Source organism: Symphodus melops (genome assembly GCF_947650265.1).
Source record: "Symphodus melops genome assembly, chromosome: 1".
Lineage (NCBI taxonomy): Eukaryota > Metazoa > Chordata > Actinopteri > Labriformes > Labridae > Symphodus > Symphodus melops.
The window spans coordinates 22,348,489-22,375,038 of NC_136691.1; the positions used below are offsets into that span (position 1 = coordinate 22,348,489).

The 26,550-nt window shown below is 43.7% G+C and overlaps 3 protein-coding genes across 5 annotated transcripts in view; 1 reads left to right on the top strand and 2 right to left on the bottom strand.

The window, feature by feature from the left end:
* Positions 1 to 943: 943 nt before the first annotated feature.
* On the bottom strand, positions 944 to 10,797 carry ppil4 (peptidylprolyl isomerase (cyclophilin)-like 4). The gene is made up of 13 exons (XM_079366108.1): positions 10,648 to 10,797; positions 10,333 to 10,400; positions 9,520 to 9,584; positions 9,300 to 9,417; positions 7,883 to 8,025; positions 7,675 to 7,771; positions 7,382 to 7,498; positions 7,175 to 7,299; positions 6,457 to 6,523; positions 4,660 to 4,771; positions 4,402 to 4,498; positions 4,116 to 4,251; positions 944 to 1,371 (listed from the first exon to the last, which is right to left on the bottom strand). The coding sequence occupies exons 1-13, from the start codon at positions 10,715 to 10,717 to the stop codon at positions 1,159 to 1,161; spliced, it is 1,428 nt and encodes a 475-aa protein (XP_079222234.1). The 5' UTR covers positions 10,718 to 10,797; the 3' UTR covers positions 944 to 1,158.
* Positions 10,798 to 13,561: 2,764 nt separating this feature from the next.
* On the top strand, positions 13,562 to 21,275 carry ginm1 (glycoprotein integral membrane 1). 3 transcript variants are annotated; one of them, XM_079344659.1, is made up of 9 exons: positions 13,562 to 13,722; positions 13,886 to 13,957; positions 14,042 to 14,141; positions 14,828 to 14,982; positions 15,732 to 15,891; positions 15,983 to 16,197; positions 17,685 to 17,848; positions 18,931 to 20,463; positions 20,732 to 21,275. In XM_079344659.1, exons 1-8 carry the CDS (start codon positions 13,603 to 13,605, stop codon positions 19,034 to 19,036), a joined length of 1,092 nt encoding a protein of 363 aa, XP_079200785.1. In that variant the 5' UTR covers positions 13,562 to 13,602; the 3' UTR covers positions 19,037 to 20,463; positions 20,732 to 21,275. The 3 variants fall into 3 exon arrangements, with proteins under 3 accessions (XP_079200785.1, XP_079200784.1, XP_079200783.1); XM_079344658.1 differs by having other exon boundaries at positions 18,931 to 20,459; XM_079344657.1 differs by having other exon boundaries at positions 18,931 to 20,449.
* A 522-nt stretch (positions 21,276 to 21,797) lies between these two features.
* The window catches only part of LOC306838557 (katanin p60 ATPase-containing subunit A1-like), a gene marked incomplete at its 5' end in the record, with an annotated part of 27,967 nt that continues 23,214 nt past the window's right edge, over positions 21,798 to 26,550 (bottom strand). Inside the window, 6 exon segments of the mRNA XM_079366783.1 lie at positions 21,798 to 22,829; positions 23,061 to 23,187; positions 24,021 to 24,155; positions 25,812 to 25,893; positions 25,895 to 25,939; positions 26,316 to 26,474. Of these exon segments, the coding sequence (XP_079222909.1) occupies positions 22,631 to 22,829; positions 23,061 to 23,187; positions 24,021 to 24,155; positions 25,812 to 25,893; positions 25,895 to 25,939; positions 26,316 to 26,474 (747 nt within the window). The 3' untranslated portion in view covers positions 21,798 to 22,630.

Here is a 26,550-nt window from a genome sequence, read left to right on the forward strand (position 1 = left end):
TTTAGCGACACATCGTGGAATTTCAAGCAACTGTTCTCTGCTTAAGCGGGGTCCTCAATACAAGATGATCGGGCTGATTTTGGACCTGATTCCCAACATAAGACCAAAGTCAGCAGAGGCCTGATTATCCTGCCAGATCCTCCTGTGGTGTGACATGTGTTCAGTGATTTTAACCTCCCCAATCTGCTCGGCAGACGATCAGGCCTGGAATAGTAAATAGTGAAACGCGTTCAATATTTACGAGCAGTGTGAAATCATGTTGTGTGGAGAACACCGAGGACGGCCGTGAATTGAAACAACAGACAATCAGGACGCAAGCTAACATGACCATGGTGACGAGATAACACGAAAGATAACACGCTCTGAGAGGAGACACTGCTTGTTGGTGAATGAGCCGGTTAGTGAACTGAACTGTTAATCTGTCATGACTCATGGTCAGGTGAGGTCTCATCATTGTCTTTAGAGTTCAGGAGCAGGTTGAGGGTTTGATATTTCACCGTGATGAAACTTCACCTTTCATCTGCAGCTGTTTAAAGTTCAGCTCATTCACATCGATCTGATCTCAACACACCTAAAATCCTCCAACCGTGACTCTTGAACTGTAAGTCGGTTTGCTTTCAGTTTGTGCCGTGACGAATTGAAACGCTTCATCGCCTCAGCTCTACAGTGTGAGGGTGGGTGGAGGGAGACCCCCGTGAATCCCCTCAGGCCTGGAGTCACACTTCACCCAGCAGTTTTCCATGCTGACATTTTATTCAAAAAGAAAACCCCACCTGTTAGAAACTGAAGTCAAAGGTCAGAGATTAATCACCCAACATATATTTAGACTGTCTGAACAGAGAAGCGTGAACTGGAAAGAGGAAGATGCAGCGGTCGTAAATAAACAGAAGTCTGATGATTATTTGGAAGGAATGGAATAATCAAACTGATTTGACAAATGTCACCTGTTTGGGATTTTTTTTTTTTTTTTTTTAATATTTGGACATTTAAAAAACATTTCTCAACCTATTCAACAAGACAATATGAAGTGTTTTAGATAGAGCTGGTAGTTTTAGACTTGGGAATATGTAAATGTGAGTTCATGCAGACTACACATCGAGAGAAACTTAAAATATCCAAAAGGTCGTAGTAAACCATGGCGTGTTCCTCGGCTCTCGCTCATCTGTGTCTGCTCCTCTCTTTATCCTTGGACTTCTTGGACTCACGACTGCGGCTCCTGTCCTTGCGATTGTGGCTTTTGTCCCGGCCTTCTTTTCCATGTTTGTCCCGCGGCTTGCCGTGTTTGTGGTCCCTGTCCCTGGAGCGGGATCTTGAGCGAGATCGAGACCTCTGGCGTCCCATCTTTCGTTCTCTCGAGTTATCCTCACCATCCTGGAAGTGTAATAAAAACAACAACAAGCACCAATGTGAGACAAAGTGAAAACTCTCTGTGGTGACGATAAATCTGTAAATAGAATTAAAAAAAGGTTCACATCAGTCAAACTGGGCCTCTCCTCCCGGGCTCATAACCAACAGAAGCTCACAGCAGGCAGGACGCAGCGTGTACGTTTACCGCTTGTACCTTCACTGCAAGCTAGCTCATGCTAACCGCTGGTGTTTGTCACCTGCCTGTTCAACAGGAAGTAGACCAGCGTCACGTCTCCAGGTAAAAAATAACACAAGGTTCGGCCTTGTTTTGGAACAAGCTTGATCCGCTTGCATTTCTCCTCACTACGATTATATTTTCTCAGCTTTGTCGCTATGACTATGACTGCCAAAGTCACCGGTCTGAGTGGCATCCAATCCAGACTGTCAAAAGTTGATCTCGTGGGTTTGAAACAGAAATTGAGCGATAAATAATTCCTTCTTAAAATCTGACAATGAGCCCTGATCATTTATTGTAAATTGATGTTTCCCTCATCAGAGCAGAGAGTCGGTGATAGAAACGACAGAAATGACTCAGCAGCATCTAATTGTCGTTGTCGGCCTCGCAGCTGTGCATTTAGATTTTTTTCAGTGTTCTCGTACATTTCTTCCTCTAACAACAGTTTTTTTTTTCTTTTTTGTTTCTCTTTGCTCTTTTCCGAGAACATGCTGAAGTTTACCGACACACCTACATCTTTGAGGATATAATGTGATCACACCGGCATCACAATCAGAAAGTTTAACAAAGCGGTGTAAAAAAACAACAATGTGCCGACACTTCCTGAACCTGATGGAAAGTTGCCGACTGCAGACGGAGCACTGAGGAGAGGAGCAGACACAAAAAAATTATAGTTTTTGAAATTTAACCAACTCTGCCTTTAACCAAAATCCCAGGATATAATATATTTATTAAACATATTTTTACTTGATGCTTTCACAGTTGGAGAGACACATGACAAGAAACTGACACACGGAGGCGGAAACACCTGACCCCCTGGTATGATCGCTGTGGCAACAACCAACCCGTGTTGTTGATTTGATGTGATGGAACCGCTGAGCTGCTGACACAGCTAACGACAGTCTGCATTACATTTTATTGTCTCGTGTTTTTTTTAGTTAATTACATCCTAGAGAGCGTTGATGTCGACCGAGCCACGCAGGTCTCCGGTAAGAAAAAATCAAAAAGCTGTTTCCACTCCTACACAGATCCATGAGCAGGGATCCTGGACGTGCGGACAGATGAAAACTGGGAATGGATTTATTTACAGTGTTTGATTTGTCTTACCGCCGTGTTGCGTGTTTCCTTCGTCGTCTGAGATCAAACTCTGAGACATTTCTTTAGAAGTGACTCCGACAGATTTGTGAGTGTTTCTACCTCTTATGTAACCTACCTTCATGTTCAGAGGAAACTCTTAAATACCAAAGGTCATAAAATGATAGAAGTCATAAAAGTCCTTTGGTACAACCACTTAAAATTCATGCATGTGTGTGGTAAAATAAAAGAATCATTTATGTCATAAAGTCATTTCCCTGTAAAAACAAGAGTCGATGTTATTGGGACAGATCCTCTGAGTGGACTTTGAATACCTTTTATTTTTATTTATGAGTTGGCTGCGTCCTTTAAACCGATGTGACTAACACGTTTAAAACACGCTGTTACTACAGTGAGCCGTCACCATCACACGCTGCACGCGGGGGAAAAAATCACTTCTGTTCATTGAGGCGTTAAAGTCGGGGGACAGTGACGATGACGAGGCTGGAGATCGCACCGTGTACCATCTTTTCTCCATCAGGAGGTCATGATGGCTCATTTAAAGCAAACTGTGTTACACTGATCGGGGAAGTGAACCCTGTGGAGCGATGCACAATATGACAGACTACCGGACTGGAGCTCGTACGAGTGCAAGCTCGACAAAGTGGAGACAGATGGAACTGAGAGAGCGACTCAGAAACTTCATCACGCAGGATGACTTACTGCGTTGCTGCACCTATATTCTAGATTTTACGGTATAGCCCCGTTTCCACCGAGCGGTTCATCTCGGTACGATGCGCATTTCGCTGCATTTCCATAAACTAATCCCGGGAAAGATTCCCAAATAACCGATCCGTACTGTCCCACTTTTTGGGACCCTTCTGTTGGGGTGCCAAGAATGTGGAGCCGACCCGAAAAGGTGGAGCTAAACACTGCAGTCCATTGATTGGTTGAAAGAATCGTCACTTAACATGTTAAGTCGGCAAACAAAACTCTGCCGTGTTTAAAGCATTGACTGTAACACAGCTGATTGTTTACGTCTGTATTTCTCCTCGCCGCTCACAGCCTTCTCTGAAACAAAGCTGGATTGAGTTCTTGTAATAAAGAGTCACATGTGACAGAGGAGATAAACTGCTGGATGTCTCCAGTGTTGGTTTTGTTTGTGTAGCGTTTTTCTCCTTTGTTGAATTTATTAGTTAGCGGTTAGCTGTTAGCAGTTAGCTGCTATCATGACGCTATTTACATAGCGGCTATCGTCATCCGGCTTACACGCCGCCTACCAAATAGGCCACGGGTGGCTGTGGAAACACAAACGGGATCAGGCTTAATCGTGCCAAACTGTACCGATCCGTACCGGACTGCTGTGTGGAAACGGGGCTTATGTCTGGCGAGCAGGTACTCCTCCTTTAAAGCGTTCAGAGTGTGTGTTGTGATAGATGTGCGCCGGTCTGTTGGGTACCTTGTGCTTCTTGGACTTCCTGTTGTCGCTCTCTGAATGATGGTGGTGCCTCTTTTCTTTGTGTTTCTTATCAGAGCGTCGATGGCTGGTCGCCTCCTCTTCCCCCTCCTCCTCTATCAGAAGGTCGTACTTCGAGCTTACGGGACAGTTATGGAAATCTCCAGAGATGAGAGAGTTAACCGTGACACTTTTGGCAAGTCAAACAGAGAAAACCTGATATGGTCACAACAGACTGACGTGTTGTGACATGAAGTCGACGAACAGGAACATTCAAACACAAGGATACTCTTGTTTGGGCTTCACTTGATCTTTGAGTGCCAGTTTGGAGCGGTTCTCCACGTCTGTTTCGTAGGCTTTGAAGTCGTCTTTAGTGTACTTCCCACCTGAGAGAAGGAGGAACAGTAAGAGAGAGACCTCGAGGGAAAGGGGACGCGAGCACTAGATAGTCAAACTAGGCAGACACAGGTGTGAACTGTTCACACTCCAGAACAAAGAGGGAGATACGCAAAGCAACAAAACCACACAAAGGCCTCCCTGTGGGTACCTTTCCCTCTCCATTTGATCTTTGCCACCGACTGACTGAAGTCCACGTGAATGCGTCGATCGTCGATGAGCACGTTGTCCATTTTGAAATACGCCTTCTCACAATCTTCTTGCTGTGGAGTCAGAGAGCAGGAAAAAGAAGAGGTGAGGGGTACAAAAAAAACCTTGTTAACACACGGGATGAAGAGTGGAAAACTGAGCTTAAAAACTCAAAGACGGTTTGGGAAATGAAGATCGAGCGCTCCAATGAGAGGGACACAGGAAGTGACGATTCTTTCGACCAATCAACGGACTGCAGTGCGTCTAGCTCCTCCCTCTATAGTCAGATCGGTACGCTTGGCACCCGATCAGAAAGGCACCAACAAACGAGGGCGATGCGGTTATTTTGGGCCTATTCCCAACGTTGGACAGTAAGAACGTGTTAAATGTGCACAGAGCTGATCTAATGTATTTATGATTCAGGAAATCCCTCTTCAAACCTTCAGGTTGTGTGACCACGAGGTGTCATAAACCAGGGAACATTTCACAACACCAAAGTCATAAAAAAACCCTCTCACCTTTCGTTGACATACGACGGACGGCTCGCTAATAATGGTCTTTGTTTCATGGTGAACACGGAGATCCACTATAACTCTCACTTCTCTGTAACTCGTTATGACACAAATGTTTGACTCACATCTTCTTCACATCCTGCTGGTCTTATTATTCATGTCCGACTTTCATTGAATATAAATATGATAGACAGAATTATCTTTCTGACTGCAGCTTCCAGATCAGAGCGTATCAGATAACCTCAGATCAGCAGACTTTAGCTGGAGTCAAAACATAATCAGCTGAAGGTGCGCTTAGTCTCCATGGTGATGCTCTCCTTTTAAGAGCGCTGTCTCGGGCCTCTGGCTGCCAGTTTGTGTCTGGGTGTGTGTGCAGGTCCGGTGTGTGTGCAGGTCCGGTGTGTTCGCTCTAGAACAGTCTTTCCCAAACTTTTTTTAGGGGATCTGATTTATGAAAACCATCGCAACCCAATTCACAATAGATCTCATATATATATAAATTGAGAGAAGCAAATTTGTGCAGAAATTAACATTCCTGACCACTTTCATTTTCCATCTTACAAAATCTTGGAGGTGCGCGGTTGGGTGCTCAATATCGCCACGCTGACCATGCCGTCCACAAGAAGCATGAATCAGGTTTAAGTCTTATTCCAGTGACTCCCCCCTCCAGCCTAACAGGAATAGAGTCCCGCTGTGAGGAGCGACACCTACAGTGCATCCTGGACGCACATGTAAGAACAGTTAATGTTTGTAATCGTGCAGGGTCCTTTATAAAAATATCTCAGATTTAAAACTGCATTTTTTAAATCACTTTGTTATGAGTTGATTGATTTGTGCCGTCTGTAAAGCACGTTGAGTTTGAGTGAAATGTGCTGTTCTGACGAGTCTTATTTCATCATGTGATCGAGACCGTCTCTCGACACCTGACTCTGCTCTCAGTTGTGGGATTGTTGACTCATTAAAACAAACTGGTTTTAGGTTGAGGACATTAGAGAGACGTCACCAGGAACACTTCTCATCTACACTGGGAGTCGTTCGTTCAGCCCAGTCTGACTGGGATTGTGTCTCCCGCTCTTTAGTTTTGTGGTCAGGGTGTCAAAGTAAAAATGTAACTCCTCAATCATCCATTATAAATGTTGCTTCACAAGCTGGATATGTTCAGGAGAAACATCAGCACATGAGACAGACCCAGGATATCTGCCTCACCCCACTGTGTGAACGAATGTGTAATGAACCTTCACACTCACCTTTTCAAACTCAATGAACGCGTAACAGAGGGAATCTCCACTTTTCCAGTCTCGGATTATTTCACAGCTGAACACAAAAAAATTTTCATGTTAAGAAATTCAAAGCTGTTATTGTCATTTATACATGAGAGAGTAGAAGTTATTATGTGTGTTTGACAGTGTTATATCTGCTCAGGCCGAAGTAGCATGATTAAAGGACACACTTCACCATGTTCCTCTAACACTCACTAACCACCAGTGATGAGAGAAGTCCATCCTCTCTGTCTTCTGCCTGCTCCACTTTTCAGAAAATGTGCTTAAACAGACAGTGTGGAGATTTTCCCTTTATGACATCACAAAGGGCAGGTGGTGACATCAGGTTGTCTGCTTTCTGATCTACTGGGAGCAGGCTTGGCTGAACTGGCTGAACTGGTCCTTGAATTTCCCTCGGGATCAATAAAGTATCTATCTATCTATCTATCTATCTATCTATCTATCTATCTATCTATCTATCTATCTATCTATCTATCTATCTATCTATCTATCTATCTATCTTGACTTTTCTTTAAACTTAGTATGTTGGTATAAAGTTTTGTATATTTGACATTTTCAGCTCTGATGTTTCTTTGCTGAGAATAAGGCGGAGCCACACTCACAACAGCGCAAGCAAAAAAGCTTTGCACATGTAAAATATGCAAAAAAATGGATCTAAATAAAAAAACTAAAGCTCAGGAATCACCTTTTAATCAGCCCGAAACGAGAAAAGATGATTTCCAGATCCTCGTCTGTGGTCACAGGGTTCAGTTTGCACACGAACAGCACGTTCTCTGGAGGCCGCATGTCTGCGTCAGGAAGGTCGCCCACCTCAAGGAAGGAAGGAGAGACAGAAGAGCGTCTAAATGTCTGTATCAGATCATTTAAAGGTGGAGAGCAGACTTCTTCTCACCATCTCCAGCAGGATGGCCTGAGTCTTGGCCTCCTTCTCCTTCAACCTCTCCTCCAACTCCTCGGCTGCTTTCCCGTCGGCATCGTCGATGACTTCATCCGCACCAATTCGACCACTCTGCAAACACACGGCAGAGCCCGCTGTAGGTCTGTGGCAGCATGTACGTGTTTCACACTTTTCCTATCAGTTCATGTTGCCTGGTGAATACTTTATTAAAACATTGTGACTCTTAAGTCAGGAGGTAAAAACACGTCGATCGAGCTTTCCTTCATGACCAGTGGCGCCTCACTCACATCGAGCTGCTCTTTTGTGGGTTCAGGTGAGCGATCAGGCACCGGCAAGTCAGGAGGGTCATCAAAAGGGTCTTCGAGGATGACCGTGTGGGTTATTCTGCAGTAAAAAGACACTTTTTTTTAAATGATTGGAAGATGATGTGCTGTGACGTCTTTTTTAAAATTAGAAACGTTTTGACTCTTTTAAAAGTAAGAAGCATCAGTTCACCTGATATCCTGAAATGGGATGAAGTCCTTGTCCACAAAGGTCTCGTTTATTTTGGCCAGGACGTCCATGCCTTCTGTCACTTCCCCAAACACGGTATGGACTCCATCCAAATAGTCCAAGTTCTCGCCTGTGGTGATGAGGAACTGGGGACAAGATTGAGCACATCATGTCACACGTCGAACCGATGATCTGGGAATACATTTGGTCATGCTCAAAGTATTTATACGAGTTGATACATCTTCCACATTAAAAACAGAGAAACGTCACAGATTTCTGCATCGCTGTGACACATAATGATTTATACAATAAATGAAATAATTTCGAGACTGCAGCCATCCTCCTCTAACTCTGCTGCAGAAACCCTCCACGTCTTCATAACCTCCGCTGACAGCGGCCTCCCCTGAACACACACCGCCTTCCATCAGCACCGAGTCTTTCCTCCGTAGGATGTCGCCCTCCCTGCTCCACTGGTTCTGTTTAACCAAGCCTGCTCCCAGTAGATCATAAAACACACCAAACTGGACAATTCACTCTTACTACTTGTGCAATAATAAAGTTATCAGATGTCACCTTGTAGTGATCCACAAATGGGACTGGGAGAGACATTCACTAGGGGAGACGGTACCTTTAAGATCTTATTTGTATTTGTAAATGTGACTGCATTGCAATAATTATTTATGGGACAATTACAACCTGTCCTTCCTTATATGCACTGTGTGCATGATAGTGTTCATACTGTTTACACAGAAAGTTACTGGCATTTCAACTTTTCCTTTTTTGATGCACATTTTACTCGCTCTTTAATGTTTTTGATGCATTTTTTTTCTACACTTATATTTATTTGGATTTTTGCACTGTGTGACTTTCTTCTGATATCCTGCTTTGCTGCTGTAACACTGTACATTTGAATAAAGGATTATCTTAACTTATCTTCTGAATCATGAGTGCAGCCACGTGGGAATATAAAAACAAGTTACAAATAAAATGTATCGTTATGATTACTTTATCTTTCTGTGGTTGATTCGGTGCCTGTTTTGACAATGATATTCGGGTTGGTCTGTTGTTTCAAGCTGGAAACAGGAGCATTGAGAAGAGAGCACAGCACTATATCACGTCCACCGACTCACAAGTAGATCCTGAATCAAATACTAAATACTCCTCCACACTTATGAATCCATCCATGTCCTCGCTCCTCAGTAACTTTCTACGACCTCCTACATCCACACACTGTCCTCAACCTCCTGGACCTTAGACCCTGACCTACGACACACCTTCCCCATCCTTGGACTTATTCAAAACAGTCTTTGTTGTCCTCGGCCTCCCTCAACGCTGCATCTCCATCCCTCTCCCGTCTCTTGCTTTGTTTGGTCCCTCCACCATGTAAAACAGTCAGTCATGTATTTAAAGCCTATTTCACCTGGGAGCCATGCTGATCATTTCCATTGTTCACCATTGACACCGTCCCCTTCTTCTTGTGTTTGATGCGTGGTACTTTCTCTCGATCAAAATAGCGTGCTTGGTCCCCGTATAGTTTGCTGATTGAACGAACAGAAGGGGGGAACATTATTCTGAGTTCAACATGTGGTTTAAAACCCCCCCCCCCCAAATCAACAGCTGTTTTGTGATGTGTGGCCGACCTGTAGACAGATTCTCCTCCTCTCCCGGTCCCAGTAGGATCTCCAGTCTGCACGATGAAGTCTCTCTGATTGGAAGAGAAATAATGAGTAATTAAATATCTAACAGTGTAAAAATGTCCAACAATCTTCTTCACCATCTTCTTCTAACATGTGTCCCTAGTATCAACCAAATTTCCCTCACTGGGGGGATCAATAAAGTTTATCCTTAATCTGTCTACAAACCCCCCAAAGAAGAGAAACGTCCTTCCTCTCCATCTTTAACCTGCTCCACTCGACAGTAAACATGTGCTCAAACAGACGACACTTCAACAGCTTCAACAGAGACTTATTAACACATGTTGAAGAGGACAATATGAGACCTTTAAATGCACAAAGACTAGAAACCAAAATATTTAATGACAGAACTTATTGAACACACAGAAGTCAGTGTTTCCCCGAGGTTTAACAGTTTTTATTTAGATAATATAATGGCAGGTGACACTCTGGAGGCGCTGAATGAATCAGATGAATCTGTCGAGGTTATTAAAAGTATGAAGTGATGATCGATAGATGACAGACACTTTATTGATTCCAGTAGTTACTAAGTGTAAATAAAGAAGTTGGTTTTAGGAGGCTTTAATCCGTGCTTCGGGTCTGAGACAGTCAGCTGATGTCTCTCAAACTAACAAAGAGTAAAATAAAATGAAAGAGTAAAACAAAGATTTTAGAGTAAAATGTTAGTCTGTGATTAGAGCGCCCTCTTCAGGAGAGCCAGATCGCTGCAGGGTCTACAACCCTGCTTTAAAGGTCACTGAGGTTCACATGAAGTCTCACCTGAACATTGTGGATGAGGCAGAAGTTGTAATGTTTTATTTTACACAATTTCAGGAAGTTGAGACAAGCTGTAAAAGACAGAGAGGTCAAAGGTCAATCAACAGCACAGGGTCAATAAAGCACTGATGTAAGTGATGATATATTATGAGTTATTATCTCTATTATTCAGTGTTGTTGTGTATACATGTTGCTAACAGTCCTAGCTTGCTCCTGATGTCTCTCTCTAAATGTTTCATCATTCAAACAGCTCACTTCACTAAACACGGCTCAATCACAGAAGAGGCTTTTTTTTCATAAACTGCTCCCGTTTCTTACTTTTCGGTCGTTCATCTGTAAACAAATCAATAACAATATCACCCAGCGTTGTTTCAAGGAGCACCGCCATGCTGACGTCTGGGAGCTTCCGCCTCCTCTTCTTCTTCTTCTGTGGTGTTTAATGGCGGCATGCATTACCGCCACCTACTGGTATGGAGTATGGATCGGGAACTACGTCATAAAGGAGTAAACAAGTAAATTACCTCTATTAAATGTCATCTTCAAAAATAATCAAATAATGAAAAAGCATGACGCATCTACGATGACCTAGGGACAATCGTAGATCCCTCAATTACAATAAAAACTAATTTCTCTAAACTAGTCCAGCCAAAGTGTTATTAATGACAGTGATAGTGATTTTAATATAAGTTTTGGATTCACTTTAACATGTACAATAATGATAATACATGTAAGGCTTGTATAGTTGTAACATTACATCGTTCCTCTGGTAGTCGAGCCAGTCCTAATATTGAGCTTTATCAAAAAGGAAAGGTCTGTTTTTAATTACAGCGTGTGTGCATCCCGACCCCTGACTGGTATGTGACTCCAGAGGAGCAGCGCCTGATAACTGAAGGCTCGACCTCCCACACTACATTTAGAGCAGGGGTGTCCCAAGTGCGGCCCGGGGAACATTTGCAGCCCTTAAGGGGATTTTTTTATTATTATTTAAAAAAAAAAAAACGTGGCCTGTGAGTGATTCTAACGCAACAATTTTGGATCAAGAAAAAAAGTTTGGACACCAGTGATTTAGAGACTAGGGGTATCACCACAGATATATAGTACATCTGTTGTTTTGCGCAATTGTTTGTCGTGTGTTGTTTTTTTAATCTATGGGTATCACAGCACTATGAACTCTTGAAGATAAGATGGTGCCTGACCAGTTAGAGTAACTTTAGTCATATCTATTTCCTTGTGATATACACTCAACAAAAATATAAACGCAACACTTTTGTTTTTGCTCCCATTTGTCATGAGATGGACTCAAAGATCTAAAATTCATTCCAGATACACAATATTACCATTTCTCTCAAACATTGTTCATAAATCTGTCTAAATGTGTGATAGTGAGCACTTTTGCTTTGCTGAGACAATCCATCCCACCTCACAGGTGTGCCACATCAAGATGCTCATCAGACACCATGATTAGTGCATAGGTGTACCTTAGACTGTCCACAATAAAAGGCCACCCTGAAATGTGCAGTTTTTGCTTTATTGAGGGTCTGGGGACTCAGAACCAGTCAGTATCTGGTGTGACCACCATTTGCCTCATGCAGTGCAACACATCTTCTTCGCATAGAGTTTATCAGATTGTCAATTGTGGCCTGTGGAATGTTGGTCCACTCCTCTTCAATGGCTGTGCGAAGTTGCTGGATATTAGTGGGAACTGGTACGCGCTGTCGTATACGCCGGTCAAGCACATCCCAAACATGCTCAATGGGTGACATGTCCGGTGAGTATGCTGGCCATGCAAGAACTGGGACATTTTCAGCTTCCAAGAATTGTGTACAGATCCTTGCAACATGGGGCCGTGCATTATCTTGCTGAAACATGAGGTGATGTTCATGGATGTATGGCACAACAATGGGCCTCAGGATCTCATCACGGTATCTCTGTGCATTCAAAATGCCATCAATAAAATGCACCTGTGTTCTTCGTCCATAACAGATGCCTGCCCATACCATAACCCCACCACCACCATGGGCCACTCGATCCACAACATTGACATCAGCAAAGCGCTCACCCACACGACGCCACACACGCTGTCTGCCATCTGCCCTGAACAATGTAAACCGAGATTCATCCGTGAAGAGAACACCTCTCCAACGTGCCAGACGCCATCGAATGTGAGCATTTGCCCACTCAAGTCTGTTACGGCGACGATCTGGAGTCAGGTTAAGACCCCGATGAGGACGACGAGCATGCAGTTGAGCTTCCCTGAGACGGTTTCTGACAGTTTGTGCAGAAATTCTTTGGTTATGCAAACCAATTGTTTCAGCAGCTGTCTGAGTAGCTGGTCTCAGACGATCTTGGAGGTGAACCTGCTGGATGTGGAGGTCCTGGGCTGGTGTGGTTACACGTGGTCTGCGGTTGTGAGGCCGGTTGGATGTACTGCCATATTCTCTGAAACGCCTTTGGAGACGGCTTATGGTGGAGAAATGAACATTCAATGCCCGAGCAACAGATCTGGTTGACATTCCTGCTGTCAGCATGCCAATTGCACGCTCCCTCAATGCTTGCGCCATCTGTGGCATTTTGCTGTGAGACAAAACTGCACATTTCAGAGTGGCCTTTTATTGTGGGCAGTATAAGGTACACCTATGCACTAATCATGGTGTCTGATGAGCATCTTGATGTGGCACACCTGTGAGGTGGGATGGATTGTCTCAGCAAAGCAAAAGTGCTCACTATCACACATTTAGACAGATTTATGAACAATGTTTGAGAGAAATGGTAATATTGTGTATCTGGAATGAATTTTAGATCTTTGAGTCCATCTCATGACAAATGGGAGCAAAAACAAAAGTGTTGCGTTTATATTTTTGTTGAGTGTAACAACGTAAAGCAAGTCTTTATTAAAGCTTTAAGGTTTCTGTGCTCTGTATATCTGACACAAACTCACAGAAAACTGCAATTAGACTGTACAAATATAACAATATAATATATCTTATTTAGTCTTTAATTACCTGCTTATAGTTTATTGTTATAAGGATAAACTTTATTAATCACCCATTTATTGATCCCCCATTTTATTTAATATTTACATTGTTCTGAGAGAGGACAATCTACTGAAGTTAAATCCCTTTATGTTAAATATACCTGGACAATAAAAATGATTCTGACATAATTGCGCTTCATACACTCGTGCGATCTCGTCCTCAGTTTCATCTCGCGAGAATGTACTTCAATGCATCATGCGCATGCGCGCTCCCAAGCCTCGCTCAGTGTTTTTGTTTTATGGGTCCTGGTGAAGCGAGTGAACACAAAATGGAAATGGCAGGCCTTACATTGACTGTTTTTTGCCTTCTTTTTGCTACAGTGACAAGCACAGAGTCACCACCCAGGCAGATGAATACGGTAAGACTCAAAGCGGATGTAAATAAATATAAATAAATACATAAATAAACATGATCGATGTTAGCTTAGCATTAGCAGAGATGCCCCGTCTCTGGCATGAGTCTTCTTCATCAGCCGGACTTAAGACATTGTATTTATTTTTTTAATGTATTGATCTCCAAAGGAAAACATCCTGATCAACGTGACAGCAGGGACTCTGGCGGACACGGAGCTGCACGATTCCAACAACCTGCAGGTTCACAGAAACTAAATCAGTAAATAAAGAGACACAGAGGACATGCTGTCTGCTAAACCTGACCGTGTTTATTTCTCCTTTCAGATCAACTTAAACATATCTGTGGGGGACGAGCAGGTGCTGGTGAATGACATCCCTGTGGAGCTGTCAGGGGTCACCAGGTTCACCTGTCAGGCTCTTCTCTGTGAGTTTCTGTTTATGATCAATCTGATGGTTTTTAATGTCTATGTATCTGAAAAGATCTGAATAAAACTTCAGACATGCTCAAAAGGCCACTGATGCATCATGGGGGATGTAGTATGTGCAGGTGACAAGTCAGTGCAGAAGGTCTGATGTTTAGATTTGGGCGTCTTGTCTTTATTCAAGAGGACGGAGGATCAAGTAGGAAGCTGGAGAGAGAGAGAGAGAGAGAGAGAGAGAGAGAGAGAGAGGTGCAGCGAAGGAGCCACAGGTTGGGCTACGTTAATAAGGCTTGATTTAACCGCTCAGCCACCTGTGCCCGAGGTCTTTCAGTTTCTCATGGTTAGTTTGTCAAAAAGCAAACAAAGGAACAAAAAAAATCTACCAGCTCCTGCTGGTAAGAAACCCTATTGACCCACCCAGGTGCATGCTGGTCCTACACCTGACTTCTCACCTATATTACCTCGTCCTCGAACTGTTGAGACAGCTCACTGTAATGTTTTGAATGTGGGCTGTAGTACCCATTTTAAACACCAGGGTCAGAGTTACATACTGTTCCTTCAACTCTCAATGAAAACAACCATTGGCTGAATTGCTGATGTTTTATTTATGCATTGATTAGCCAACAGTGTGAGAAGTGGAGGTCATATCCTTGATGTACACTGACTACAAAGAGTTGTGTTTTTCCAGTGGACAGCATCAATGGGAGCAGCAACCTTGAGTCTGGGGACTTGGTGTCAACCGTTACCCGGGTGATGGTCAGCCAGAACCGCCTGTACAGCGACTCGGAGGAGGTGGTGGCTCTGCAGGTGTTCAGTGAAGTTATTGAGCTGGAGGGCAAACAGGTAAATATTCGACTACAAAGGACCATGACATCTTACCCTAACACCATAAATATACATAATAAATGTTTTTGTTTGTTTTCAGTTACAAACAAGGAGCTGGCTTTGGGCTGAGTGTCCATCAGTTTAAAACTTTTTTTCAGGCTGTTTGTCTTAAAGTTTCAACTGGACCAAGAATTTTCTTTCACTTCAAATCAGATGTTTAAGTCTGATTTGAAGTTTTTCCTTTTACGGCTTGTTTTCTTCATCTTGACTTCACAAAACGACCCCACACATCCAAAGCATTTTCAGCTTTTTGCTCATATTATTGTGGTTTCAATCACGTCATAGTCTTTGTACTGTGTTGCAGTCAGCGCTCGCCCTTTTCAGACTGTAGTTTGTGTTTGTGATATTTACACTCCTGTAATGTTTCACTTTGAATCTGAATGTCTTGGAAGCGTAATGTTACCCTCTGTAAACCCGTTTAAGGTAGTAACAGAGTAGTCTGGTCTCTGTTATCACCCCCTCCCCTCGGTGCGCCCTCTGAAGCCACGCATCTCGCTTACATGCACTAGCACCATCAGTCCAGAAGCTTTGAGTATGGGCTCATACATGGATGACTTGTACGAAGTTTGTCAGTGTTTACAACTGCAACCGATTTCTCCATTTCTTTTTCAGAGCACCTGAGTTATTAATCACTGTCAGGACCTAAAGACAATTTCAACCATCATCTTAAAAATGTCCTGTGTGTTATTGTGTTTGGGGTTATTTAGGTCCAGCAGCCGGAAATGTGTGAAGTCAAAATACTGATGAGCCCAGATTTTCAGAAGCTGGCTCAGTTTACCAACATCTACCCCATCGGACACAGCGAGATCTTCAGGGTTCCCAGGGAGAACGACGTTGTGGTCACAGATCCCCCAAATCATAGAAAAGGTACCGAAACGTCTTCTTTTGGTTCTTGTAAGTTAGTGCCCTGTCACCCCACAGCAGTCTTATCAGGCACTCTCTTCTCCTCTTAAATCAGATGAAGAGCAGCTGATTTCTCAGACCACCAGCCAGTATTCCCTGAAGCAAACGGAGACCACCCAGGAGGAGATCGCTGCGCCGGGGAAGCTCCCAGAGACGCCCCTCCGAATGGACCCCGACCTGCTGTACGACGTCAGATATGATGATGAGTTTGAAGACAGAGAGACGAGCCAGACGGAGTCTCCGCCTAAAGAAGTCGTATCGTCTTACTCGGTGAGCCAAATCGACTGAACGGTTTACGACAAACGACCACAGCTCCGGATGTGGAGCATTCACCGCTGTCAACAAAGAACGAGACGGGAGGTTGATTTGAGTCGTCTCGTATGCACCAACCGCTCTGACAGCCTAAACCAGGGGTCGGCAACTAAGTTTGAATTCGGGCCAAAGTTCTTCTGACCAACTCAATGGCGGGCCAAGATTACATCTTTGACAGACAAACCTGTCTTTCATACTTTGGAAAAAACCCCAAAAGACTTTACATAACAACGTAATTTAATCAAGTTATTTATTTAAAATGAATGAATTAGCTACAGGCTGTTATTACTGTGTTAGTGCTTTAGCTCCACACTGTGTCTGCGTTATGAAACAGACCTAGTGATAAAAAGGCTGCTGTCTTTAATCACTTCATCATGCAGCCTATTCTCACGTGACATCCTGATGCTGTTTTTAAGCTGAGAGAACGTTGTGTGAGACCGTTAGAGATCATGAAAAATGTTCACTGTCAAAAACAATGAAAAGAAAAGTTGAAAGAGAAGGTCGGAGGAGAGAAGAGTGGAAATGAAAGTAAGCATTCATCCCACTTGAGTTTATGAATTCCGAGCCAGTCTGTCTCATCTGCAATGAGGTTGTTGCAGTTTGCAAGGAAACGAAGCGAGAAGTTTATCCCCTCCAGACAGGACGTAGAAAGTTGACGTGCGTCCCTTAAAGCAGCGTGAGTTCTCACCCGGCACAACAAACCATTCAGAAGGTTTTAAAGAAGTGATGGTGGCTGTGTTGGAGGAGCTGGCTCTAAACCAATGAATGTCATGATTTCCTCGGTGAAACAGGTGTCTCGCTCTCTGCTAGGTCAGCTTCCTGATGCATATTTTTTTAATCATTTTTTTATTGTCAATTTCACCTGAAGGGACAGGTATTATTGGCGGTGGGCCAGCGACCACTGACCTCCACACAGCGGCTAAAACTCTCTCTCTCTCTGTGTGCGTGTCTCTCTCTCTCTGTCTCTCTCTCTCTGTCTGTCGGTCTCTCTCTCTGTCTCTCTCTCTCTCTCTCTGTCTGTCTCTCTCTCTCTCTCTCTCTGTCTCTCTCTGTCTCTCTCTCTGTCTCTCTCTGTCTCTCTCTCTCTCTGTCTATCACACTTGGCGCACATTATCTGCGTCACAAATAAACTGTAAAGCTAACTAGCAGCTAAAGTGTCGTGTTCCTGTCAACTGGAGTTCTGCCACAGTTTTTTTTTACAATGAGAAGGATGCTGTTGTCATGGTGATTTTAGACAGTCAGCCTGAAATAGTAGATTGTACACCAGGCTTAAGAAAACCCCCCACCAGTTACCTGAACTGATTCACATCATGATCCATAATACCAACAGACATGTTTCCTTTCTTAAATATCAAACACAACAATCATAAATACAGCTCATGAAACATTGTGGGTACTCGTCTTCTAACTGTGAGAAAAGCTGATGAGTCCTTGTTCGTCCTCAGGCCATGTGTCAGTGGGTGGAGGAGGTGAGAGAGCGTCTGAGGCGCTTCTGCTCCGAGTCACTGCCTCTCTTCTTCCTGGTCATGTGGGTGGTGGTGATCGGCGTCGTCGGGTCCGCGGTCATCGTCAAGATCTTGGACATGTTCTTCCCAGCTTGTGAACACAAGTAAGTTTATTAGCTCACCAATCAACACGGGTCAGCTGATATTCAAAACACTGATGGCTTTAAGTAATCAGAGCACAGATCAGTAGAAGGTCTCCTTGTGTTGTGCATATCCATGAAACATACCTCTCATTCCTTATCAGCTGTCTCCACAGAGTCTGCTAGCATAGCTTTCAACTAAGCAATATGGCCGACGTCAAGTTTCGATTCTGGCAGTGAGGCCCCGCCCACTGATCTGTGATAGGTCTGTAGCTCCAGTGGGTCGAAAACATGAGGAAATAGCGATGTAGTTTCTTCCCCTCTCACCTGAACAGATGATGCAAAATGGCGACTTCTGCGTCATCGTAGGAACCCTCAGAAAAGAAGAAAAAAGGAGCTTTCTCATCTCAGGGGAAAATGGAGGCGAGATGACACCCTTTAAAAAATACTGCCAGGTTTCTAACGATACAAAGTTTAATGCAAATGGGTGAAGTATCCCTTTAAAACAATTAAAGATAACAGAAGAAATGTAAACTTCTACAAGCGAGGGAAACTGTAAAATCAATCTCCTCATTCAGGCGGAGGACAAACATTCAACCAAATAAATTACCCAAGGTGCTCGACTTTCAGCAGAAATTTCTTTCTGATAGTGGCGGGCCATGGAGTGATGTGAATTATTGGTCCTTATGGTAGCTTTATGTTCTGCCACCCTGTAATGTAAAAGTGATGTGTATTATACTATATGCCTTGGAGATCTGTTCCATGAATTCAGATTTAATAAATCATACACAGAGTCTTTGATCTGCTGCTTGGTCAGAGTAGGGAAAGGTAGAAACAAACAACATTTTAACATAAGATCTGCACCCACAACTGAACAGTGTAAGACATTTTTTAAAAACCCATTTATTTGATCTATTTTATCCAAACAGCAGTGTCCACGAGAACTTTTACGATTGTTAAGCGTTTTAATTTATTTTTAAATGTGCGTGTTCATTCTTTATGATGTTTGGAGAAAATGTGTTTTACTAAACTGAACGTACAGCACTTTGGTCGGCCCCCATATATATATATATATATATACTGTATGTTGTCTTCTTTTCTTGCAGGCACATTTTCCACATAAACCCCGCCCCTCTAACGCCAGAGGAGGAGAAGCACAATCTCCTGGAGAGCATTGAAATGGAAGCAGAGGAAGAAGAGAAGAAGCCTTGAGTGAGGATTGACCTCGCCAGCTCTGTTTATTTTCAGTTTGTTCTTATTCGCTCTTTAACCGCGGTTACTGTTACGTCGTTAGCATGGCCTCGTCTTGATGGCAGCTTCACTTCTTCCTTCAACCCTTTAAACAATTTGTAGAAAAAGAAGGCGTGTTTTCAGCAACCTGATCGACCTGAAGGATTTAGCTGGTGAGTTGCTCGTTGAGGAAAAGTTTTGCAGGATGTTTCTCTATGATGTCAGCTGTCAAAGCACCGTTTCAGGTCTGAGCTGCGGTAAGTGTCCGTGCTATCAGCTCGTAGTTTACATGTCAAACGTTTTAAACCTGTCGAGTTCAAGGCAAGACACTTTAATTCATCACTGCTCTTTTTTCCCTTGCCTTTCAAAGAAACAAATCCCTTTTAACTGGAAATCATAAAACACTCGGAGGCTGGCAGGAGAAACTCTTGAGTGCAAAATTCGGCTGATTGGCTTCACACACCGGCGGCTCCTCCTGCAGGAACTTCAGAAGTTTTCTGCAGGTGTGAAAGCCTTATTATTGTGAGATTGCCTGACACTGGTGGAGCTTACAGGAAACAGGATTTTTATTTTAGCAAACATGAATGAGAAAAGAGCCGACGGAGTACGAAATCTACTAGAAGCACTTTGTGGGATTGTCGAGGTGATTGGCTGATTTAAAGAGAGGTTCATAAAATTCAATATGAAGCTTGAAGGGTTAACACATGAATATGAACAAACTGAATATTTCAGGGGCCATCCAATGGCGTCAACGTCTTTAAGTTCACCAAAAAGAAAAGACTCTTTACGTGTAGCACTTCTGTACAGGTCAAACCCTTTGTGTTGTTTTTCTCCCCCTCTGCTGAGACGGACTGTGTGAAGGAAAGAATCCAGACTTCACTGAGTACATTTATCCATCGAGACAGTCCTTGTCTGTCCTCCATGAAGTAAAGGAAGAAGACGACTTTAAACCATCATATCTCAATCTGATGTGGAGACGTGTGTTAGTCTGTGAGAGATGATCACCAGTGTCTCAGCAAGATGTGAAAACGACTTGTGCGTGCACTAGTTCACTATCAGTTGTTTTCTTCCCTTTCAAACTCTGAATGTTACCACTAAAGAAACCCTAAGCTGTCCACTTCTGAGGCACACATAATGATTGTCTCTCATCTCGGTGCCTCCGGCGACTTTTGGAGAAGTGTGAAAAATAAGAACTCTTAATTTAAATTCTTTCTTTCCACTTTGTGGTTTCCTGATACTACTAACGGAGAATGTATGCGAGGTTCTTCAGATTGTCTATGCACTCTAAACATAAGATAAATCACTATTACTGGATGGTTCAAGACATTACCGAAGGAAATAATCTCTGTGTGTGTGTGTGTGTGTGTGTGTGTGTGTGTGTGTGTGTGTGTGTGTGTGTGTGTGTGTGTGTGTGTGTGTGTGTGTGTGTGTGTGTGTGTGTGTGTGTGTGTGTGTGTGTGTGTGTGTGTGTGTGTGTGTGTGTGTGTGTGTGTGTGTGTGTGTGTGTGTGTGTGTGTGTGTGTGTGTGTGTGTGTGTGTGTGTGTGTGTGTGTGTGTGTGTCTGTCTCTGTGTGTGTGTGTGTGTCTCTGTGTGTCTGTCTCTGTGTGTCTCTGTGTGTCTGTGTGTCTCTGTGTGTGTGTGTGTGTGTAACGCGCGTGCGCGGATATGCGCGCGAGAGGCTGCGTGCGAGGAACCAAGCAGGTTGGCAGTATTCTGGTCAAAGGAGCGGTGGTCTGATTCATTCATTCTTTTTAAATTGTCATGCTGTTTGTGAGCCTCAGAGCGGTGGTTGCGGTGCTTCTGCCTCCCTGACGTCCAGTTAACCTGCGGAGTGCATGATGTGCCGTCATAGCGAGAGGTGCATGTGTAGTGTAGCTAGTGAATGCTCTGCGCTGTTCAATCAGCAAAGTATACAATAATTAAAAAAACAAAAACAAAAAAACTAGGAAGTTGCATGATTAAAACAGCTCAACCTGAATTTGGATCAGCCTCGAATTGATCAATTGAAAACAAAGTGCTGTAGATGAAACGAGCCTGTAAGGCATGATGTCAGATTTTCTTGTGAAGAAAAACTATACTATATACTTTAATTTCATTCGTTTAAATTGTTTGTCGACTCGTGTTACGTTTTTTGAGACATTGTGATGATAACTTGTATGAATAAAAGATGGACTGTGTGGTGGGAGTCCAGCTGATTAAATGCTTTCCTTAAGACTAGAACGCCTCCTCTGTCTGCTCATTTATCTGCACCACTCCACCGGCTGTGTGAGTCACGCTGCCAACACTGGATGTGTTGTCTTTGTCTGAAGACGGCCTTTATTCTGGAGTCAGGGCACAGAGTTTAGCATGGCGTAGGCTCAGCAGTTCACAGGCAGCATTTCATCTTTCCCACGTGTGATGCGTCTCACTGCTTTATTTCACGTCTCTACATAAAATGTCACTTTTCTGTCTTTCAACGCTCAGTACATATTAATCTCCTTTAAACGAAAGGCAATATTTATGTTTTTGTAACTATCCAATTAAATCTCGCAAAGAATGAGTGATTGGGGCAGCCTGATATGTTGCACGCCCCATGTTCAGACACCGTGGACCCGTCCAATAAGGGCAAAACATTTTGGAAGCAGAAGTACCCAGAGAGATCCTGTCGGACGGGGACTCGAACCAGGAACCTCCTGGCTGTGGGGCGACTAACACCTGCACAGTTAGTCGTTAAAGGTTCAGCAGGACAATGAATCAAACAAGAACGTTTCAAGCATCATTTATTTTATTTAAATGTTTAAGTTAATCATTGTCAACTTTATTTATAGATTTATCTTGTTAGTGCTCAGAAGTATTTACATCATCAGACCAAAATCAAAGACAAAAATACAAGCCAATGTGTCTCACTTGATTGGTAATACACTTTGGACAGATTGTTCACTAATAATAGAAAACAGACGTGGTCCCTCCGTCCCACACATATACTGCAGCACCAATAAACACGTAAACCAGCATAAATTATAAATTCCTGGTAAACTTTCTTATAGGATAGGTGGGGGGAAACAAACGAAAAGGCTGTGCCAGCTGTTGCCATGGTGATTTCAGAAGCGGTTCGTCATTATGACCAGATGGGGAAAGTCTTAGAATTGGCTCGTAGCTCTGTCACCGTTTTAACTGTCTGCAGTTCTTCGACCAAAATATCAAACGTCAGAAATTCATCGGACTGATCGGGAACCGCCGATCGGACTGCGATTGGCCGCCGAGCCTCGGTGCACCCTGCATGACTGACGCCGGGATGAAATTTGTCCTGACTTTAAAATGAGTCGTATGACTTCAGAAGGTCTAAATGGTCCTGAAGTTGAAGTGCAGGAGATACTCGACTCAAAGTTTAGCACTTTTGGTTGGGCAATTTCTCATGAACGATGACATTTTAACTTTTACATCCTTCATGTGTAAATGTTTCCCCAAATAATAAACCTACTTCATTTGTTCAATATCTTCTAAATTTAGAAAACATACAGCCACAACCTTCCTATAACACGACATCACCATAGTAACACGCTCAAGCAGAGACCGATCACATCCTCGCGTTTTTTTCAGCAAGAACCGAACTCTTCGATCCACTTCTCATACTTTTCCAGGTCGGCTGCAGAAACCGATTTGGACACTTTCTTCAGCGCTGACTCGAAGTCCTCCATGGTGGTGGGCATGTGCATCTCATCCCGGGAGATGTTGCGAATTTCCTCGGGCGTGAGGCCCTCGATTCTTCGCCTCATAGCCATCAGAGAAGCGTCCCTGCAGCAACACACCCACGTTTAGTTTGTACAGCTTTCATCAGGGCCGTGCTGATAATCTCACATCACAACAACAATGCTTTCATTTAATGTGTCGTTTATGAAACTGTGACTTCACTAGGAGATAAACTAGCAGAAGAATCTTTTTTAATTTCTTTGACTTGAATGAAAACTTCAAAGAAAATTGAATTGACTGATGGAAAGATGAACGTTGCCAACAGAGATGTCTGACCTGCACACGTTGGTGATGTCCGCTCCCGAGTATCCCTCCAACTGCTCCGCAATCTTGTCCAGGTCCACGTCTGTGGCCAGCTCCAGCTCCTTCAGGTTGATCCTGAGCAACTCCACTCTGCCTTTAGCTGCAAGCAGTAACGCAAAGGTGAGCAGAGTGGAGAAGGCAGGAAGCCCAACTTTCAGCTCGAGTCTAAAAGAAGCTGCAAACCTCTTCACCAACCACTTAATGTGTTCAAGAGTCAACATGCCTGATGTCAGGTCGGTATATGCACAGTTCAAAGGAAGGTTGGTAATTTCCTCCAGATCTACATACTGGTGTTCTGTCAGCAATCAGCAGCTTCACTGTTGCTCCCACAAACACGCTACACTTGATTAAAGACAGTCCACAACTTTTATCTAAAAAATAAAATACAGACATGGACACATTTAAAGCTGCTTCATCGTCCTGTCTGGGCCTCCGTCCACGTGTGGAGCTGACTGCGTCTGGATTCTCATGTTTCATATGGTTTTGGTTGACGATGGGCATTTCTGGGCGGAGCTTGTGTGCTTCCTCCAGCCAATGACAGCGCACAGGTGAGTGTAGAAGTCGATACGGTTCAGCGAATGGACACGATTCAAACGGGTGAACACGACCGACGTGGACGTGGCAGCAAAGAATAGAAACTACAATCATAGTGAGGCGAAACACCGGGCTGATACAGCTCGATCTAAAACGATGGTGTACATTGTGTTGGCTTTCATTGAGCTGATCTGCTTCACGTTGGACAAACCGCAGCGTGCCGCAGGCTGCAGGCTGCAGTGTACGCACAGGCAGTAAGCGTCCACACTACAGTGAGTGAGGGGGCGATCAGGAGGAGAGGCTCAGTTTGAATGTTGTGTTTACAAACTGCAGTGAACATTTCCATTTTAAAATCAATCAGAACATTCACAAAGCTAAGATGCAGAGAGATGGTCGTACTTGAAGGCAGAGGGATGTAAATCCTCTTCTCCAGCCGTCTCCTCAGAGCCTCGTCGATGTCCCATGGGAAGTTGGTAGCAGCCAGTACCATCACCATCTTGGATGGATCATCATTTTCTGAAGCTCCACCGACACCTACAGAGCAAACACCATGGAGAAAGTTTACATTCTGATAAACTTCAGTGCAGGAGCGTTTTCATCTTCACATTTGAGTCTTTGTTTTGTGTTCTCTTTGTAAGACCCTTACCGAGCACTAAGGTTCAGGTCAGTACGGTAACATTTAATCAGCGTTTCAGAAGTTGGTAATGGAAACAAAATACTGATTTGTACCGTGCGCCTTTTTTAGTATCCTTCCGTTTAAGTGCGTAGCGGCAGAGCCTCCATGGGGCCCTAAGCAAAGTTTGATTTTGGGGCCCTCTATTTCTGCCAATAATATTGATTGTTGATCATTCACACCTGTTATAAACTCATTGTGGCTATGGCAGTGCTGTTTACATTATCCTATTGTCAGCCTGGCATGTCTTTAATGTAATTTATAAAGACATGGTGGTGGCCCAGTGGAGAACATAAATGATGTCCAGGGTGCCCATATTGTTCATAATGTAAAACATTCAGCTACAAGAGTGGCCTCCAAGTGATAAAGCTTTGTATTTACTGTAAAAGTCATCTCATCAGTTTGCTTTTTTAAAATTTATTTATTTAAGATTTATTTTGGGGCGTTTTACAGCCTTTATTGGAGAAAAGGTTAGTGGATAGAGTCGGAGGGTGGGGAGAGACATGAGGGAAGGACTGCCACCAGCTGGACGCGAACCTGGGTCACCCACACCAAGACAATAAATGTGCAATAAATAGAGAGACGCTGATCTTCTTATCATTGATCTTTGTTCATCGTGTCGCGCTGTGATTGAGTGATGTCACATCTCTACACTGACTCCCCGTGTGTTTTAGAATTGACTTTTACGGATTACCTTTAAAGCTCTCCATGGCCGTTCCCACAGCAATTTATCAGACCTTTTACTACGATATGAACCCACTCGTGTTTTAAGATCCTCGGGCAGAGGTCTTCTGGTTCTTCCAAATTTAAAACTAAGAACTAAAGCGGATAGAGCGTTTGCCGAGAAGATCAGTTCAGCCAGACCAGACGTCTCCTAAAGTGCCTTTTTAGGACGCTCTTCTACTGGTTTCAGTTGAATTTCACTTTTTAAAATCCCCTCAGGTCCTCGCTTCATGATTGGGAAAACGTAGACGGTGCACGCCGCCCACTGATTGGAGGGAAGTGGGTACTCAAGCCTGCAGATTACTGGAGGATTGCAGAGTTTTGCTGCAGAAACTGAAACGCAGCCCGCTCGCTCGCCCTCTTCCTCACCTCCAGAAACTTTGTGTTTTGTTTGAATTGTTCAATCATTATTTCGGAGCAGGTCGTGCATGAATGAGGACGCCGCTGGTTGCGACCAATGGTAGCAGCAGGGCTTCCTGGTTATGTTGTAATGGAGAGTCACCTTTTCTTTTAATGAAACCTGTCCTTCTGTCGGGGGAGTTGGACTTTATCTGACGTGAGGTAGTTTCGAGTTTCTGACTTTGATGCGTTTATTTTGGCTGACGCTCTCCTGAAGTTTGAATAGAGTGAAATAATAAATGTGTCTTAAAATGTGTTTAATTGTTGCTCAGCATCGGGAGTCCCTTTTATGCTTCTGGCTGGTTTCCCCTCAGCTGGTCCCAACAGTGAGGACTTGTTTTCAAAATGTTAGACTGCTACAGACAAAGAGTGGAAACATGTCGCCGGCTTCATACCATCCATCTGCACCAGTAGCTCTGCCTTGACTCTGCGGCTGGCCTCGTGCTCCTCCGAGTTCCCTCTGCGGCTGCACATGGAGGTCGATCTCATCGATGAAGATCGTAGTGGGAGCATAAAAACGTGCCTGCACAGGAACACATGAAAGAGTGCAAGCAGAACTTTAAACCGTCACAGTCGACATGACGTGAAGCTCAAGCAGAACGTTTCTGAGCAGAGGTGGAAAAACATGTATCCTTATTTTCTGAGATTTTAAACCTACTTTATTCAGTCAGTTAAACTAAGCTAACAAGCTAAGATACATAGCATGTTAATAGGACTTCTAGCCACGGCGAAGGTGCAGTCCTTGTCCCTGCTTGGGCTTTTAGGAAGTAACACACATGAAACAAAAACACTGTAAAATGAAATCTCTCAGAGTGGGGGGATTTCCTGATGACAGAGAAGACCAGCAACTCAGAATTTCCCACCATTAGTTTGCACCAGTCACATAATTACAGTCTTACCATTTCAAAGAGGAGGCGCACGAGCTTCTCCGACTCCCCTCGGTACTTGGACGTCAGTGTCGATGAGGACACGTTGAAGAACGTGGTTCTGCATTCAGTGGCGACTGCTTTGGCTAAAAGTGTTTTCCCCGTACCAGGCGGTCCCACCATCAGCACTCCCTGGATTAGACAAAGAGACTGCTGAAGTGACTGTGCATTTTAACTTGTAATGTGATGAGAAGGTCTTGAAGTCCAC

Coding starts and splice junctions, on each gene's coding strand:
- ppil4 (XM_079366108.1), bottom strand. CDS start 10,717: ATGGCGGTGCTCCTTGAAACAACGCTGGGTGATATTGTTATTGATTTG. Junction 8,026..9,299: donor ATGATCAGCATGGCTCCCAG/GTGAAATAGGCT, acceptor TCTTGTCCCCAG/TTCCTCATCACCACAGGCGA. Junction 7,772..7,882: donor ATCCCATTTCAGGATATCAG/GTGAACTGATGC, acceptor TTTTTACTGCAG/AATAACCCACACGGTCATCC.
- ginm1 (XM_079344659.1), top strand. CDS start 13,603: ATGGGTCCTGGTGAAGCGAGTGAACACAAAATGGAAATGGCAGGCCTT. Junction 13,723..13,885: donor CACCCAGGCAGATGAATACG/GTAAGACTCAAA, acceptor TGATCTCCAAAG/GAAAACATCCTGATCAACGT. Junction 15,892..15,982: donor TCCCCCAAATCATAGAAAAG/GTACCGAAACGT, acceptor CTCTTAAATCAG/ATGAAGAGCAGCTGATTTCT.